General features: G+C 41.6%; 1 protein-coding gene across 2 annotated transcripts in view; it reads right to left on the minus strand.

Moving 5' to 3' along the window:
• Positions 1-6,379: 6,379 nt before the first annotated feature.
• Positions 6,380-16,026, minus strand: part of LOC115465796 (ribosomal oxygenase 1-like) — a 229,852-nt gene continuing 220,205 nt past the window's right edge. For both annotated transcript variants that reach the window (XM_030196524.1, XM_030196523.1), the window contains one exon: positions 6,380-6,520. In XM_030196524.1, coding sequence (XP_030052384.1) covers positions 6,452-6,520 — 69 coding nt within the window. In that variant the 3' untranslated portion in view covers positions 6,380-6,451. The remainder of the gene's footprint in view (positions 6,521-16,026) is intronic.

Here is a 16,026-nt window from a genome sequence, read left to right on the forward strand (position 1 = left end):
TTGTCAACAGCATTAGCATCACATCTGCTATCTGAATGGTCTAGTGCATGCCTATTTGTTTCATTGGTACTATGCTGACACCATATCATACATATAGGTTATTTGAATACTCTTCCATGATGTCTATTGTGCTATCATTTGTATTTTAGTGATTGTTCTACAGTGCTTTTAACTGTATATTTCTGTTTCATGTTTATCCTAGTACTAGGTTTCAATTTGCCATTTCCAAGTTTACCTCATTCTGTTACATTCTACCTTGCGTGAATCTCTTCATGAAGGCAGTTAATAAATTCCAATAAAAGGATAGATGGATGATTCAATTTATGCTAGTAATAGACTGCTGACGAGCATTAAAGATTGAAAACTGCCCTCATTAAAGTGAGTTCTGAGGATAAGAAATGTGTTATTTAGATTATGCTTGTGCAAATTGGGTATCTGAAAATGGCCCACCCACAATACAGGTAGGCAGCCATGTGCTGTGGAAGTACATATGTACTTTGACCTACATTAAGGGGAGAAGTGACTTGACCTACCATTTACCTGTTCATCTAATCATTAACAACACTGGCTCAGAAATTACCTCCTTCCAATCTTCTTACCCTCCATGCTCTTCCCCTACCTCTTCTTCATTGCTCCACCTCCTTACCTATCCCTATCCTTTCTCTCACACCTCTTTTATCCCATTTACCCTTGTTCATTTGTCCTACCACATACCTCCTTTGTTGAGTCAGATACTACAGATTGTATTTATGTAAGCTGCATTGAGCCTGCGATGAGTGGGAAAGCGCGGGATACAAATGTAATAAATAAATAAACATGGACTACAATTAAGACCTGATATTTTAGTCTCATTGCATAAAATTGGGCCTGTGCTAAAATAGCTCGTTAGTGGTAAAATAATACATCTGAACAGTAGCCCAAATTGATAACACCTCTAAGAAGCATTCATAAGGCCATTATTACATCAAGTGAGGAAAAGAACATGTGTATATTGCATATTTGAGCAACGTTCTACTTGCACAAAAGCAATATAAGATCACATTTTTTTAATGAAAATTGCTCAGCTAGAAAGTGCATACACTTTGTTTTGAAAATTGATGCAAAGCCCACAAATAAAATGTACACAGTCTTGATCCACTGCTCATGGTTCCAAAAGTGCATCTTGTATGCTACATGATAGCATAGGGAAAAGACTTGAACTTGGTAGTTGCCAAATAGGAGTGGTGTAGCAACCTAATGGTTAGTGTAGTGGGCTGAGAACCTGAGCTCATTCCCGTTGTGGCTCCTTGCGACCAAACCACTAGTAAAAAAAAAAAGCCTGTTTCTCATTGAAATGAAACGGGCGCTAGCAAGGCAATCACCTTCCGCCATTAATGTTTTTAAGGAAAGTTCCAGTGTCCCCCCTCCCAATTCCAGGGTCCCCCCCTTCTCTCCCTCCTTCCCAGTTCCAGGGTCCCCCCTCCCTTCATCCCAGTTCCAGGGTCGTCATCCCTCCCTCCCAGTTCTTCGGTGTTACGGTGGCCAGCAGCAGCGGTAAAAAGCGTGCAGGCTCAGAACTTACTTCAGTTTTCCCTTCTCTGTCTCTCAGCTCTGGTCCCGCCCTCATTTCCTGTTTCCACAAGGGTGGGACCAGAGCTGAGAGACAGAAGGGAAAAGTGAAGTGCCGCGCCTGCATGCTTTTTACTGCGCAAGGTAAGTCAGGATGACTTTTAAAATTGGGAGGGAGGGGGCCTGGAACAGGGAGGGAGGGACGACGACTCTGGAACTGGGAGGGAGGGGGGACCCTGGAATTGGGAGGGAGGGGGGACAGACAACGACCCTGGAACTCAGAGGGAAGAAACGAACTTCTGGTGGGTGAATATTATATGCAGCTTTCCCTTCCCTCTGAAGGCGGGGCACAGAGTGAGTGCGAGGCCTGTGGTTGGTCCCTTCTCCTTCTGATGTCGCGTTTCTTTCCCTGGCAACTATACAGAGCTCCCTCGAGGGTGGGGTGATTACGAACCCTATGAACACTACACGGCTTCACTGCCATGGAGTTAGCTTCAGAACATTGGAGGTGCGAGTTATTATATTAGACTAGTATAAATGGCCCGTTACGGGAGGCAATGAAACGGGCGCTAGCAAGGTAATCCCCCCCCCCCCCCCCCCGCAGCGTCCTTCCTGTCTCCCCTGCCCCCCCCTGCAGCCACCCATCTGGTCTCAGGACCCCCTCCCCACCAACCCTCCTCTGCCCCTGCAGCCACCCATGTCCAGCGACTCTCCTCGCCCCTGCCCCCCTGCAGCCACCCATGTCTAATGACCCTCCTCTCCTTTCCCCTTGCCCCCGCTGTAGCCACCCATGTCCAGCGACCCTCCTCTCCCCCTACAGCGTCCCTTCTGTCTTCCCTGCCGCCACCCATCTGGTCTCAGGACTCCCTCCCTACTTCCCTCTTCCCTACCCCCCCCCCTGCAGCCATCCTGTCCAGCGACCCTCCTCTCCTGCTGCAGCCACCTATGTCCAGCGACCCTCCCCTCCCTCCTCTGCGCATCACCCAAGCCCCTACCCCCCCCTCTGGCACATCAACCCCCTCGCCACCCGCAGCCGCCAATATTAACGCTGTCCAGCCGCTGCTGCGGCTCCTGTTGAGCAGCAGCGGCCGGTACAAAAAGAAAAAAGCCAAAAAAAGATTTTAAACCTTAAACACGGCTCCGTAGACAGCCATCTGGCATTGGCTGTCATCTCTGCAGCCGCTCCTCCTCTCCCCTCTGATGTCGCTGCGCTCCTCTGGGGTCTTACTGCAGGGGCAGTGACGTGGAGGGGAGAGGAGGAGCGGCTGCAGTGACGACAGCCAATGCCAGATGGCTGTCTACGGAGCCGCGTTTCAGGTTAAAAATCTTTTTTTGGTTCTTTTCTTTTTGTACCCTCCTCTCCTTTCCCCTTGCCCCCCCTGTAGCCACCCATGTCCAGCGACCCTCCTCTCCCCCTGCAGCGTCCCTTCTGTCCGCCACCCATCTGGTCTCAGGACTCCCTCCCTACCTCCCTCTTCCCTACCCCCCCTGCAGCCATCCTGGCCAGCGACCCTCCTCTCCCGCTGCAGCCACCTATGTCCAGCGACCCTCCCCTCCCTCCTCTGCGCATCACCCAGCCCCTACCCCCCCCTCGGGCACATCAACCCCCTCGCCACCCGCAGCCGCCAATACTAACGCTGTCCAGCCGCTGCTGCGTCTCCTGTTGAGCAGCAGCGGCCGGTACAAAAAGAAAAAAGCCAAAAAAAGATTTTAAACCTTAAACACGGCTCCGTAGACAGCCATCTGGCATTGGCTGTCATCTCTGCAGCCGCTCCTCCTCTCCCCTCTGATGTCGCTGCACTCCTCTGGGGTCTTACTGCAGGGGCAGTGACGTGGAGGGGGAGAGGAGCGGCTGCAGTGACGACAGCCAATGCCAGATGGCTGTCTACGGAGCTGCGTTTCAGATTAAAAATCTTTTTTTGGCTCTTTTCTTTTTGTACCGGCCGCTGCTGCTCCACAGAATCAGCAGCGGCCGGACAGCGTTAGTATTGGCAGCTGCGGGTGGCGAGGGAGTTGATGCGCCCGAGGGGGGGGGGAAGGGTCTTGGGTGATGCATCGAGGGGGGCACTGAGAGCTGATTGGTAGGTTTTGCAGGGCAGGGGCTTGGGTGTTGCGCTGAGGGGGGGTGGGGCACTGACAGCTTTTTCCCAGGCGCTCCCCTTGCCTTGGAATCAGCTGTCAGTGAATGCACTAAGCAGAAACAAACAGGAGACAGTCTACTGCACAAGTGGAACAGACAACCAAACAGCAGCAGCAATCCAAGGAAGGACACACACAGCAAGAGTTTATCCAAATGTCAACTTTAATAGAAACAAGAGCCAATCTGGCCATGTTTCAGGAAAACCTGTGTCAGGGGTCTACAAACAATAAATATAATGAAATCAATAAAAGTATAAGAAAGATCATTGTTAAAATGAATTATATAAAAATGAAAAATAATAGAATGCAAACTTTACCACATAGGTTTCCACAATACATTCACAGATTCAAAGCATGTACTGCAATACCCTCTCTCTCTCTCTCTATATATATATATATATATATATAAATCACATATTACTGTCCATAATGTACAGCTTCAAATAATAAAAATCCCAACCCTGTAGAGCCTTTATTTAAATACAATTCTCAATAATAACATTCATATTATATGGCTCATATGGTGAAAACAATGGTAAGCATATGGACAATGACTATCATTTTAACTTAACACAAAAGTATATAATCCAGCAGATTAGCACAGTCTCATAATTAAACGAAGGAAAGACCCCAAAACAAAAATAAAAAGTCTTAATATAATTCAAAATAAAACATCAAACCAAGGTATATATTATAAATGTATGAATAATAAATGTCCTCCACATTAAATAATTATATCACAAAAAAAGAGGGGGCAACTATATTGCATAATGCTTATTTGCATAATACTGATTAAAGAGTAAGAGATACCCACAGGTATGCACAGTTATGAGCACATACAATTTTTTAAAACTGTTTTAGCATCTATGTCGTGTCCTATTTATACCAGTAATTGCTTTTTTGGTTTGTTTTTAAAGTCAACTTGAGTGACATCACTTTTTAAAATAATTCATATAGACATGCAAATAGATCAAGTGCCGTTATTGCCCCTCCTCTTTTTTTGTGATAATTATTTAATATGGAGGACCTTTATTATTTATACTATGTCCCTTGGTTTGATATTTTATTTCACCTATTTTTGGGACTGTGCTAATTTGCTGGATTAGCTGTGTGTTAAGTTAAAATGATAGTCATGTCCATATGCTTAGCATTATATTCTCCTTATGAACCATATATGAATATTACTGAGAATTTTATTTAAAGGCACTATATGGTTAGGATTTTTATATTATTTGAAGCTATATATTATGGGCAGTAATAATTATATTTATGTGATTTTTTTTTAAATATGTGGACATGGTACTGCAGTATATGCTTTGAATCTGTGAATGTATTGTGCAAACCTATGTGGTAAAGTTTGCATTCTTACTATTATTTTCATTTTAACAATGATCTTTCTTATATTTTTATTGATTTTATTACATTTGTTTGTAGACCCCTGACAAAGGTTTTTCCGAAACTTGGAAAGGCTGGGTCCTATTTCCATTAAAGTTGACATCTGTATAAACTCTTGCTGTGTTTGTCCTTGCTTGGATCACTGCTGCTGTTTGGTTGTCTAAAATACACTAAGACCATTTCTTAATGCATTGAAGTAACAGGGCCCCTTAAATTGTAAGCCATGAGGGACAAAGTCCCTTGTGTAACTGTAATTCGCTTTGGTTGTACTACAGAAAGAATATATCAGGAATTAAATAACAAGGAACAATGATCAAGTATCTACAGTAGTGTGTCCTCAATCATTGTTTTGGTTTTAGAACACTTATCTACATTTCATGTGCTTCAGATAGAAACGGTTTGCAAAAACAAGGCAGTTATCACAAATATTTGGTGGTGTATCTGAAGTTCTATTTGTTCTTCAATGTATGTTACATAAGATATACCACCTTACTCCAGTAGTTCCCAAACCTGGGACCTGGAGGCACCCCAAGCCAGTCAGGTTTTCAGGATATCACAATGAATACTCATGAGAGATTTGGATGCAGTGCATGCAAAATTTCTCTCATGAATATTCATTGTGGATAGCCCGAAAACCTGACTGGCTTGGGGGCCTCCACGACCAGGTTAGGGAACCACTGCTTGCCTGGATCCAGTTTCAATAAGACTTGAAATGTAATTATTCATATTTTTCAAATCTGAGATCAAAGAAACTTAGAATTCAAGAGCTGTATATATTTCCCTATCCACGAGCAATGGAGGGTGAAATGACTTGCCCAAGGGCACAAGGAGAATCAGTGGAAGAAACAAGATTTAAAACTTGGATTCCCCCTCCTCCTCATCCTGCTGCTCTAATCACTAGCCACTAATTGTGGTACTGGAAAAACTGTTGCACAAGTTAAAATACTAACAAGGTAAAATTGATCCGTTCCTTCTTAGAAGTGGCACCATAGAAGAAAAGGTTTCCACACTTGATTCATGGTTCCCAAGGACTTGAAGTATCTGTTGTGTAATATTTCAAATTCAGGAAAGGGTACATATGTATTATCCTACCTGGCTTCCTTTTTTAAACCCTGTAGCAGAAAGATCTTTATTCTGTAAATTTGCATATTTTCTGGCCATCTTAACCTCTGAATTACTAAGTTATAGACAGCTGCTGTTATTTGTTGTGTTTCTTTCCTCATTAGCTAATCACTGGAGGGTTGCATGTTCAACTGGAACTACTACTGGCTGTACAGAGTAGGGCCAATATGGTCAAGGAAAATATAAACTACACATTGATGTAGTGTTTTATTTTGTGACAGGTCAACCAACTGTAATTCAAAAACAATCATGCAGGAGTCAAAGGTTCCATGGTAAGCAGCAAGCCTTTCTCAAACAAGAACATGGCTAGGGCAAGCTACAAAAGAAGAAGAAAAAATATTATTTGTAAGTAATGATGAACAAACATTCCAAAATGTTACCACAAGTGTTAGCCTGCACAACATCCAAAATGAATTTAAAATTGTAGCAGTAAATCTACAATTGCTTGAATTAAAAATGTATAATGTGAAAAAGGCACTGGGAATGTGTCTATTAGCAATATATGGAGATAGGATGATTCAGTAGGCTTTCGTGTTTCCCAAATTTTTCATAAATTTGGGTGCTTTTCAAATTTGTCCCCCATATTAATTTAATGGGGTCAGAGTTAATGCGCATTCTATTATTTTAAAGCACATTAATTAATTGCGTGCATGTTAATTCATTAGAATACATTATGGTGCTCATTTTCAAAGCATACAGACTTAACTTACAAAGTTATACTGTAACCTATGCAACTTTTTAAGTCTATGTGCTTTGAAAATGAACATCTAAATTAATTTAGTGCAAATTATTATTGTCTTATAAATGCACATCCAGTGTTCTGACCAGTTCTCAAGGAAAGATTTATGCCACTTTACCATGGAATCTAACAAGGCAAACCTATGCTGTTCTTCTGAAGGTTTTTTTTTTTAATTATGTAATGATTTAAAAAAATATACATCAAGAATTTTGAAACACCAAGTTAATTATAAGTAAATTAGTCAAATTAACAATTTAAGCATGAACCAAAAATATAATCAAACTAAAATAGACCACATAGGGGAAAATCCAACACCATAAATCAGAGAAAGATGAAATAAGAAAAAAGTCAACAAAGAAATTGCAGAGTGACGACCTATAATCTAATAAAGTGGCTCAAGAAGCCAAAAGAGTTGTCAGTGGTGCCCCTCCACTCACTAAGAAAAATTGTAACTAGGAAGGTTCATAAGACACTTAAATATTCTGCTCCACAAAAACAAAAAATTTACAGGAAAATCTCAACTGGAATCTTGCTCTCAAAGAAACCACATTAGGCTATGAACTTCTTCCTACAAATCTGAATCAGGAAAAATAGACAATTTCCCTCACAGAAAAGTGGAGTCCAACAGTCTGAAAAAAAAAAAAAAAAAAAAAGGCACAACGATGCCTCTTTATCTTGCAAAAATACAAACATCACAATAATGTGGATCTTGACACCACTTCAGCTGAGGTCTCCAAAATCTGAATTATATTTAAACTATTCTGAAACATCCACAATAGAATTAGTACTTGGAGAGCTTGAATGCTGTCTAGGAACTGGAAGGTAATAAATCTTATGAAGAGGCAGAAATCCAGAGTCACAGTAGTTCAATTTCTCCTTCAAAAATCTGCAAAACAGATCCTTGGGAGATGTAGTCATAAGCTTAGGAAAATTCAAATGCCTCACATAATTATCAAAATTTTCTAAACTTCGTTGAACCAACAGCTTATCCTGAGCCATACTAGATTGTAAGGCTTGAGATTGTTGAACTTCAGACTCTAAGATGGCGATCTCAGCATGAGTTCAAAACATCTTCACATTTGCCAACTTGTGAATACTGAGTAATAAGTTCCAGCACAAACCTTGTATAGGGATTCCAGAGCAGTCCAAATTTATTTATTGCAAATGGTTTCAAAAGTCACTTCTACCGGTTTTTCCAAGGAAGGAACAGATGGTACAGGAGGGGTCACTCCCTCCTAACTCCCTGGCTGGAGTTCTCCGAGCCAGATCCTCAACAACTGGCTCTATCACAAGGAATTTGAGCACTGTGGCATGCCCTCAAGTCTTCCACTCGGCATTTCTTCCACCAGCTGGAATAACTCTGGAGTAGTCAGGGTTTGCAGCAGTAGGGGAGATACTGGACCGAGTGAAACATCACTCTCAAGGTCCAAGCTCTCACTCATGCTCAGGCCAACTGGAATGCACTGTGAAGTCGCCAAAGCGCCGGTGATCTCTGCTTGCAGCAATATTGGGGTTGCCGGTTGCCGGGCATCTGCAGCAATCTTCCCCTTCAGCATGATCCAGGTAAGAAATGGTACTGTAAAGTGCTGAAAATTATAATGCTAGCAGAGGCAGAGAAACTCCGGCAGCACCACCTTGGATTTCCCATCTGAATGTATTCTTTATCAGGAGTATGAATGTGCTGCTTCCAGGCCAGGGAGCAGAGCTCAGCATATATTAAGGTGAAGAAACTAATGGGCTACAAGCAGAACAGCTTCATTCAGCCGCTAGAGCAGATGGGATTTAGACGTTAGATTTTAAACTACATAAGTGTTCAGGATAAATTTAATTCTAGCTTAAAAAGTATGCTGTTGACGAGTTGCTCCATAAACAAGAGTTTTAACTTGTGTGATCAAATCCAGATGTTACCCTCTGATCAGTTTAGTTTACTTGTTTAAAATCACTTTAAAACAGTAGAACTGATCAGAAAGCTTTACTAGATGGAGGAAAAATCCCATAAGACATTAGGGAATACCATCAAATAAACCTACTATAACCAGTAAGAAGATATTTACAAAATTTCACAAAAATAGTTTTAATCCATAATTTGCTCTAATCTTGCAAAACACGCATACATAATTTTTTCATAATTTTTAAAAATATAGCGATTATGTATTCAACCCGCAGTGGTAAACTGCTCCAAGCCGTGGGCTGAATTAACCCCAGATATTTAATGCTGGGGCATGCATGTCTCCTGGCACAGAATATCAATATATGTGCGCTGACCCAGAGTTAACCGGGCAACGGCTGATACTCAGACTGGTGCCTGGTTAGCTCGGCGCTTAAATTTAGGACAACCTTTTTACAGTACTAACTTTATGTGCTTATTTAACCAGTTAGAGGACTGAATATCGCTACTAACTGGCTAAGTGCTGGCTACACTTAAGTTCTGCCCCTGGACTGCCCCTATCAAAGACTCTGGTAGCCTTGCGAGAATGCCCGAGTTCAAGGCAGCCATGGGGATTGCTCCTGCCCCGACCGTACCGCTGGACCACCAGGGCTTCAAAGGTAGACATTGGGGGGAGGGGGGGTGTCAATCTTGGTTGTATGGGTGGGGAGGCACTTGGTCAGGAAGAGATCTGGGAGACTGTGCTGAGTGTTCCTGGCAAGGGAGGATGCAGTATGAGTCTCCATAGTATCTGACTTTTTGGTTATCTGACAAAATATTGGTCCTGAATAAGTTAGATAATCGAGACTCTATTGTACTTGGGTCAAACTTCCTAGATTGTGCTGTTACACACTATGATGAGGAAGCAAGAGGAAAAAGTAAGGAAAACTACCCAGCAGGTTAAAAAAAACCAAAACAAAACAAAAAAACAAAGTGACAGGACTAGTGCAGAACTAGGGATGGGGAAGCTCCAAAGTATTACCTAGGCAACAATCACCTGAGTTATCTAGACCACTCTCTGCATTTAAAAGGGAACCAATCACCTTATCGGAGGAGGATGAGCCATATAAGACTGCCTCCCAGCAGTAAATGGAGCTCTTTCACTGCCATATCCTAACTAACTAACTAACATTTCTAAAGCGCTACTAGGGTTACGCAGCGCTGTACAATTTAAACATAGAAGGACAGTCCCTGCTCAAAGAGCTTACAATCTAAAAGACAAGAGAACAATCTAAAGACAAGTGTACAATCTAGAGGACGAGTGGCTGCTGAGGAGATTGAGCCTGAATCCATGGAACTGGAAACTGCTGGAGATTACCAGGAATCCCTTTGGCACAGTCCAACCTTTTCTGTGTGTAACATCAAGACCTCAGAAATAAGCTTTTCATGTGTTGTGCCAGGAAACGTTTTAAAAAATAGTTTTAACTTGAGCGCAATAGTTAGAAAACAAAGGAAAAATTATCTGGCTCGCCAGGTGCAAATGTATAAACTTTCTTCCCTTATTTCAAGTAACTCCAATATAGAACGTTCTCCCTGATAAGTCAGATAGAACCTTCTCGATTCTGTACCAGTATACTGCAAACCTAAGCCATTAATTGGGACCAGTTATCTAATAGTTGTCAGCACCATACCATGGAACATTTAATCCACAAATTCAGATTTTAATCCTAACCCAAAGATTCTTAGAAGTGCCCTCTTGTGAAAATAAGTGAAGTTGTTCTGTGAGTTGTTCCCCTTCACAGGGACTTTAGCAACAGAGCCACTGAATTTTGCTGCCTAGCAGTAGAGGAAACAGGTTTAACCCAGGAAGTAAGATCTAAAAACGCAATGCTTCAAATTGCTTTTTTTTTTTTTTTTTAATTGGTAAGTGACAGTCATGTTTACAGAGCTGGCCAGGCTTCTAGAGAACACTTGAAATTAATCAACCAGTTGGGACTTCACAGTAAAGAATTTTTTCACAAAATAATGCATTTCGGAAGAACTAGTTTCAGCTAAATTAAATAAAAAAAAAAAAAAAGAGGGTCTTATCCTTTGAATTTCTTCATAAGAAGAGGTGGCTTCTGCAAGTAAAAATTCATTGCAGACAAACATTGCAAAGCAAAAGGAAACAAAACAGTAATAACAAAAATACCTGTGCAAGTATTAAACACTTCTGGATAAATTTATTTCAAGTATCTTTCTGGTAAAGGTAGCACTCAAACTTCCTATGGCTGTGACCCCATTATTAGAGACTCAGAAAGCATGTGACCCTCAGAGGTATAGGTTGACGACATTTCTATGGACAGCCCACCCAGGTCCTGCCCCCAAACATGGGAACTGCGACCCAATTTTGGGTTGCAACCCAGAGTTTGGGAAACCCTGGCTTAAGCTGCAACCTAATGTGGTAACAATAGACATTGAAATGATCTATACTTTAATTCCATCTTCTTGCCATATAGGGATCCTCTGTGCTTATCCTATACCTTTTTAATTCTGTCATTGGTTTTATCCCCAGATATCACCACGCTTTCCATGAGAAAATATTTCCTGATGTTGCTTTTATGTTCCCTTCCTTGAAGCTTCATTTCATGTCCGTCAGTTATATCCTTCCTTCCTTCCTTATCCGATCAGTCGAGTACAGCTCTTGGTTTTTGGAACAGGTTTGTTCATTACTAACTTTTTTTTTTAATTTATAGAAGTTTTATTAGAATCTAAGATAAAAACACACACTATAATAATTCAGATATACATTAAAAACAAGTGAAGTATACCTAGCCATCGAAACCTGAAACACAATATTTGATGAACAGACCAGAACTCTCAAAAGGATTACATTCTAATGGCAGGAGCAAGAAGAACAATGTCCAATGAAACATTTCTAGATATTTTTGATTTTAGTACAAAGAACCAGTCCCAAAACAGATATATAAGTCCCACTCAGTATATTCATTACTAACTTTGAAGAATATAAATGTCTGTGTGCTCTCTCACTTATCCTTCATCTCCTCCAGTGTATACATATTCAAGTCTAAGCCTTTTCTGGTGCAGATCCAATAACATTTTGGTTGCTTTTCTCTGAATATCTTTGAGTCGTTTTATGTCCTTAGCAAAATATGACCTCCAAAACTGAACATAGTACTCCAAATGAGATCTCACCAAAAACTTGTACAGGGGCATTATCACCTCCTCCATTCCGCTGGTTAGATCCCCTCTACGCAGCCTCAGCTGCTGCCTTGTCACACTGTTTTGCCACCTTGAAATCCTGGACATTACCCCAAGATCTTTTTCTTGATCCATGCACATCAGCCTTTCATTTCTTATTGCATACAGCTCTCTTGGATCCCTGCACCCCAAATTCATCATGTATATTGTAAACACTTCCCCCGCCGCTTGGCTGTGCTTTGACTTTCCCAGTCCTAGGCCCAACTCCATACCAGGTTTACTAGGTAACTCTGGATGCTTGGCAGTTCAAACAATAGCAAACCAGTCAGAACTTTCCTGTATTTAATTAGGAACAGTCTCTTCCCTGGGGCTATATGCCTCCCCGGGCTTGGTACATAGCTCCAGCACTCTTGTAGTTTCAACTCAGCAACAAAAAAGAAAAACTGAAAAACAAGCTCTTTTCCCACAGGTATTAACCCAGCCCTGAGTCCTACAGTCCAAATCCTTCCCTCCCCGAGTTCATCCAGTCCACTAATCCTTGGGCAAAAGTTCCAGCACTTTCCCCAGCAAAAAGATTCCCAAAGTCCATTCAGCAAAAAAAGGTTCTGCTGCGCCCTTCATACTCACCCTAGCAAACCCTCAACTCAGAGCAACCTGAGGAAAGGGGACCTCCTCCCATTCATACCAGCCATTAACTCCTGGTATCCTCCCCAAGGGTCATGCTTGAGCCCCGGGCCAGGTGGAAGCTACTTCTCCGGGGAACCCGCTCAGATACTTCTCTGGGCTTTTCTCTCAATGAATTGAATTAACTGGTTCATCAAGGTTGCTAACAGGCCCTGAGATTGCCCCTTTTCCACCCGGGCTAAGGCAGAAATATCCATGGGCTCTACCTGCATTCCTTCACTAACCTCTTTGGCTTCGGTAATCACCTCCTCAGGCTCCATTCCACGGGCTCTGTCTCTCCCCTCTCCTCAGCTGCTCCCAATCTTTATCATGAGCCTGCTCAAAAGCCTCCTCCTCCTCCCCCCTGGGAACCTGGGGGGAGTAGTAGTCTGGTTCACCTTCTCTAAGGGAGTCTAGTGGCCTCCTCTGGGAGTCAGGGGCATTGCAGCGCTGGTTAGCCTTTCTAGAGGGTTCAGGTGATTCTTCCCGAGGATGCTGGGATTGGCAGTCCCTCCATTGTTCCCACCCACGCTGGTCTTTCTAGCGCCCTGGTCCGGAGTTCCGGCTCCTGGATCTACCTAACCCTTCCCAAGTGTCACAATATCTTAAGCTTTAAGTATTAGCCAAGCTTCTAATTTTTAATCACTTTTCATGCTTTCCACTCCCTCTGGGGTGTCAATTCAGTTGCCAATCATTGTGTCATCTTCAAAAAGGCATACTTTTCTTTCTAATGTTTCAGCAATAATACTCGCAAAGATACTGAACTGAATCAGTCCCAGGACAGATCCCGGAGGCATTCCAGTACAATTTTCTTTCTTCCGAATGAATTCCATCTACCACCATCAACACTGCCTGTCAACAAATTTCTGATCCAAACCACCACCTTGGGTGACAATCCCCAGGTTGCTCAGTTTATTAATTAGCCTCCTATGTGGAACTGTATTAAGTTTTGCTGAAATCTAAGTAGACCACAGCCACCTGGTTAAAAAAAAAAAATCAATCAGATTCTTTTGCTGTATGTCTTTGGTAAACCATGTTGTCTTAGATCTTGTAACTAACTCACTGGACTTCTCAACTGAGAAAGATAGATAGTGGGGTTTCCCAGGAGTCTGTGTTGAGACCGCTGCTGTATTTATAAGTGATCTATAGATGGGAATAACTAGTGTGGTAAATTAAATTTACTGATTACACAAAGTTATTCATAATTGTTAAATCGCTAGGGGACTGTGAAAAATTGCAAGAGGACCTTACAAGATTGGGAGACTAGGCATCCAAATAGCAGATGTTTTAATATGAGCAAGTGCAAAGTGATGCATATGAGAAAGAGGAACCCAAGCTACGTCATGCTAGGTTCCACACTGGAAGTCCCTGCCCAGGAAATTGATCTAGATGTCCTATACCTTTTTAGATAGAAACCTTCTGCGACAGCACCTCGAATACTGTGTGCAATTCTGGTCACTGCATTTCAAAAAAGATATAACAGAATTAGGAAAGATACAGAGAAGGGAGATGAAAATGAAAAAGGGGATGGGACAAATTCCCTATGAGGAAAGGCTACAATGGCTAGGGCTCTTCAGCTTGGAAAAGACAACTGAGGGGAGATATGAAAGAGATCTATAAAATACTGAGTGGAGTGGAATGGGTAAACGTGAATCACATGTTTACTCTTTCCAGAAATACGAGGACTAGGGCACATGTAATGAAACTAAAGTAGTACATTTAAAACAAACCATAGAAACTATTTGTTCATTCAACATGCAATTAAACTCTGGATTTCATTGCCAGAGAATGTGGTAAAAGCAGTTGGCTTAGCAGGGCTTAAAAAAGGTTTGGATAATTTCCTAATAGAAAATGGACTTGGGAACACCCAAAAAAAAAAAAAAGAAATCTCTAGAGCTCCCTCAGTATTCTGTGAGGTATCTCACTGGGTCCCATGGTACAAAATGAGTGCCCGTATATAATATGTAAACCGCTTTGATTATAACCACAGAAAGGCGGTATATCAAGCCCCGTCCCATTTGTCCATTTTCAGTTTTGCAAGATTTTCATAACCACTTGCTTCCATGAACGATGTGGTATCTATGCTATTTGCATATGTATTTCCATCAGTCACCACCTGTAGACTTCTCCAGATTTTTCTTCCATGAACATTGAACAGAAGTATTTATTGAGCAATTCAACTTTCTCTCATTACTTATCACACCTCTCGCCTTCCTCCTTTCCTCAATATACCTGAAAAGTCTTGTCAATTCACCTTTATATCTTTAGCCATTTTTTCCTCCATCCGTGCTTTTGCCATCCCGATTTTTCTTTGATCTTTCAGCTTACAGTATTCTTTTGTGTTCCTCTTTTTGCGATGAACTGCATGTTGTGAATGAAACCTTTTTTTCTGTTTATTTTTGTAGTTATTTCTTTGGAAAACCATATCAGTTTCTTTTTCACCACTTGATTTTATTTATTTTCCTTATATAAAGATCTATTTGCCCTCTTCATCTCTTTCCAATTCCCTTATTTTCTCCTACCCTGCCAGCTCCTCCTTCAAGTATTTCCTTATGTTATTGTATTCAGCATATTTGAAATCCAGGCGTTTTTATCAAATACTAATAAATGCTAAATGTTGAGAGTTTGCACTTCACCTTAGCTTTTAAACCAAACCACACTGTATAATGATTACTGCAGTCCAAGAGCATTACCTAACAAGAGAGACACTTTCGCCATTTGAGAATACTAAATCCATTATCAACCTTTCAGTGGTGGATTATTACCATTTGTCTTGAGAAAAGTCCCTTGTAAGACACCTACTATCTTTCTACTTCTTTCCAGATTTGCAGATGGGATACTCCAATCCACATCTGGTAAATTAGGTCCACCACTATAATCACCTCCCCTTTTATTTCCTCTTTTGCATCATCATTGATCAGGTCTCCATCTAGTTTTTATGTTTGAGTCAGAGGTCTGTAGACTTATACCAGTGTGGATCAAGTGCCACTCCTCTTTCCAAGATGATCCACAGGGCTTCTTTCTTTTCCTCACATCCCTTGCATTTCAGCTGTTTTAATATTTTTGAAATCTTCTCCCTTTTTTTTTTTTTTTGCCATTTCTGCTCTTCCTAAATAGGTTATAGCCAAGTATGGTGATATCCCATTCATGAGATTCAATGAACCATGTCTCCATAATGGCCACAATGTTAATCTATGTCCACCGTTAGGGCTTCAAGATCAGACATTATATTGCCTACACTGTGGGCATTTGTGCTCATAGCCTTCCACCAATGTTTGCTTGTACTTTATAAAGTTTTCATTCTGGTCCCCTCTTCCCCTTTTGTTACTGCAATGCTTTTGCAATGGGTGGC

The sequence above is a fragment of the Microcaecilia unicolor genome, chromosome 3, assembly GCF_901765095.1.
Source record: "Microcaecilia unicolor chromosome 3, aMicUni1.1, whole genome shotgun sequence".
NCBI classification, from domain to species: domain Eukaryota; kingdom Metazoa; phylum Chordata; class Amphibia; order Gymnophiona; family Siphonopidae; genus Microcaecilia; species Microcaecilia unicolor.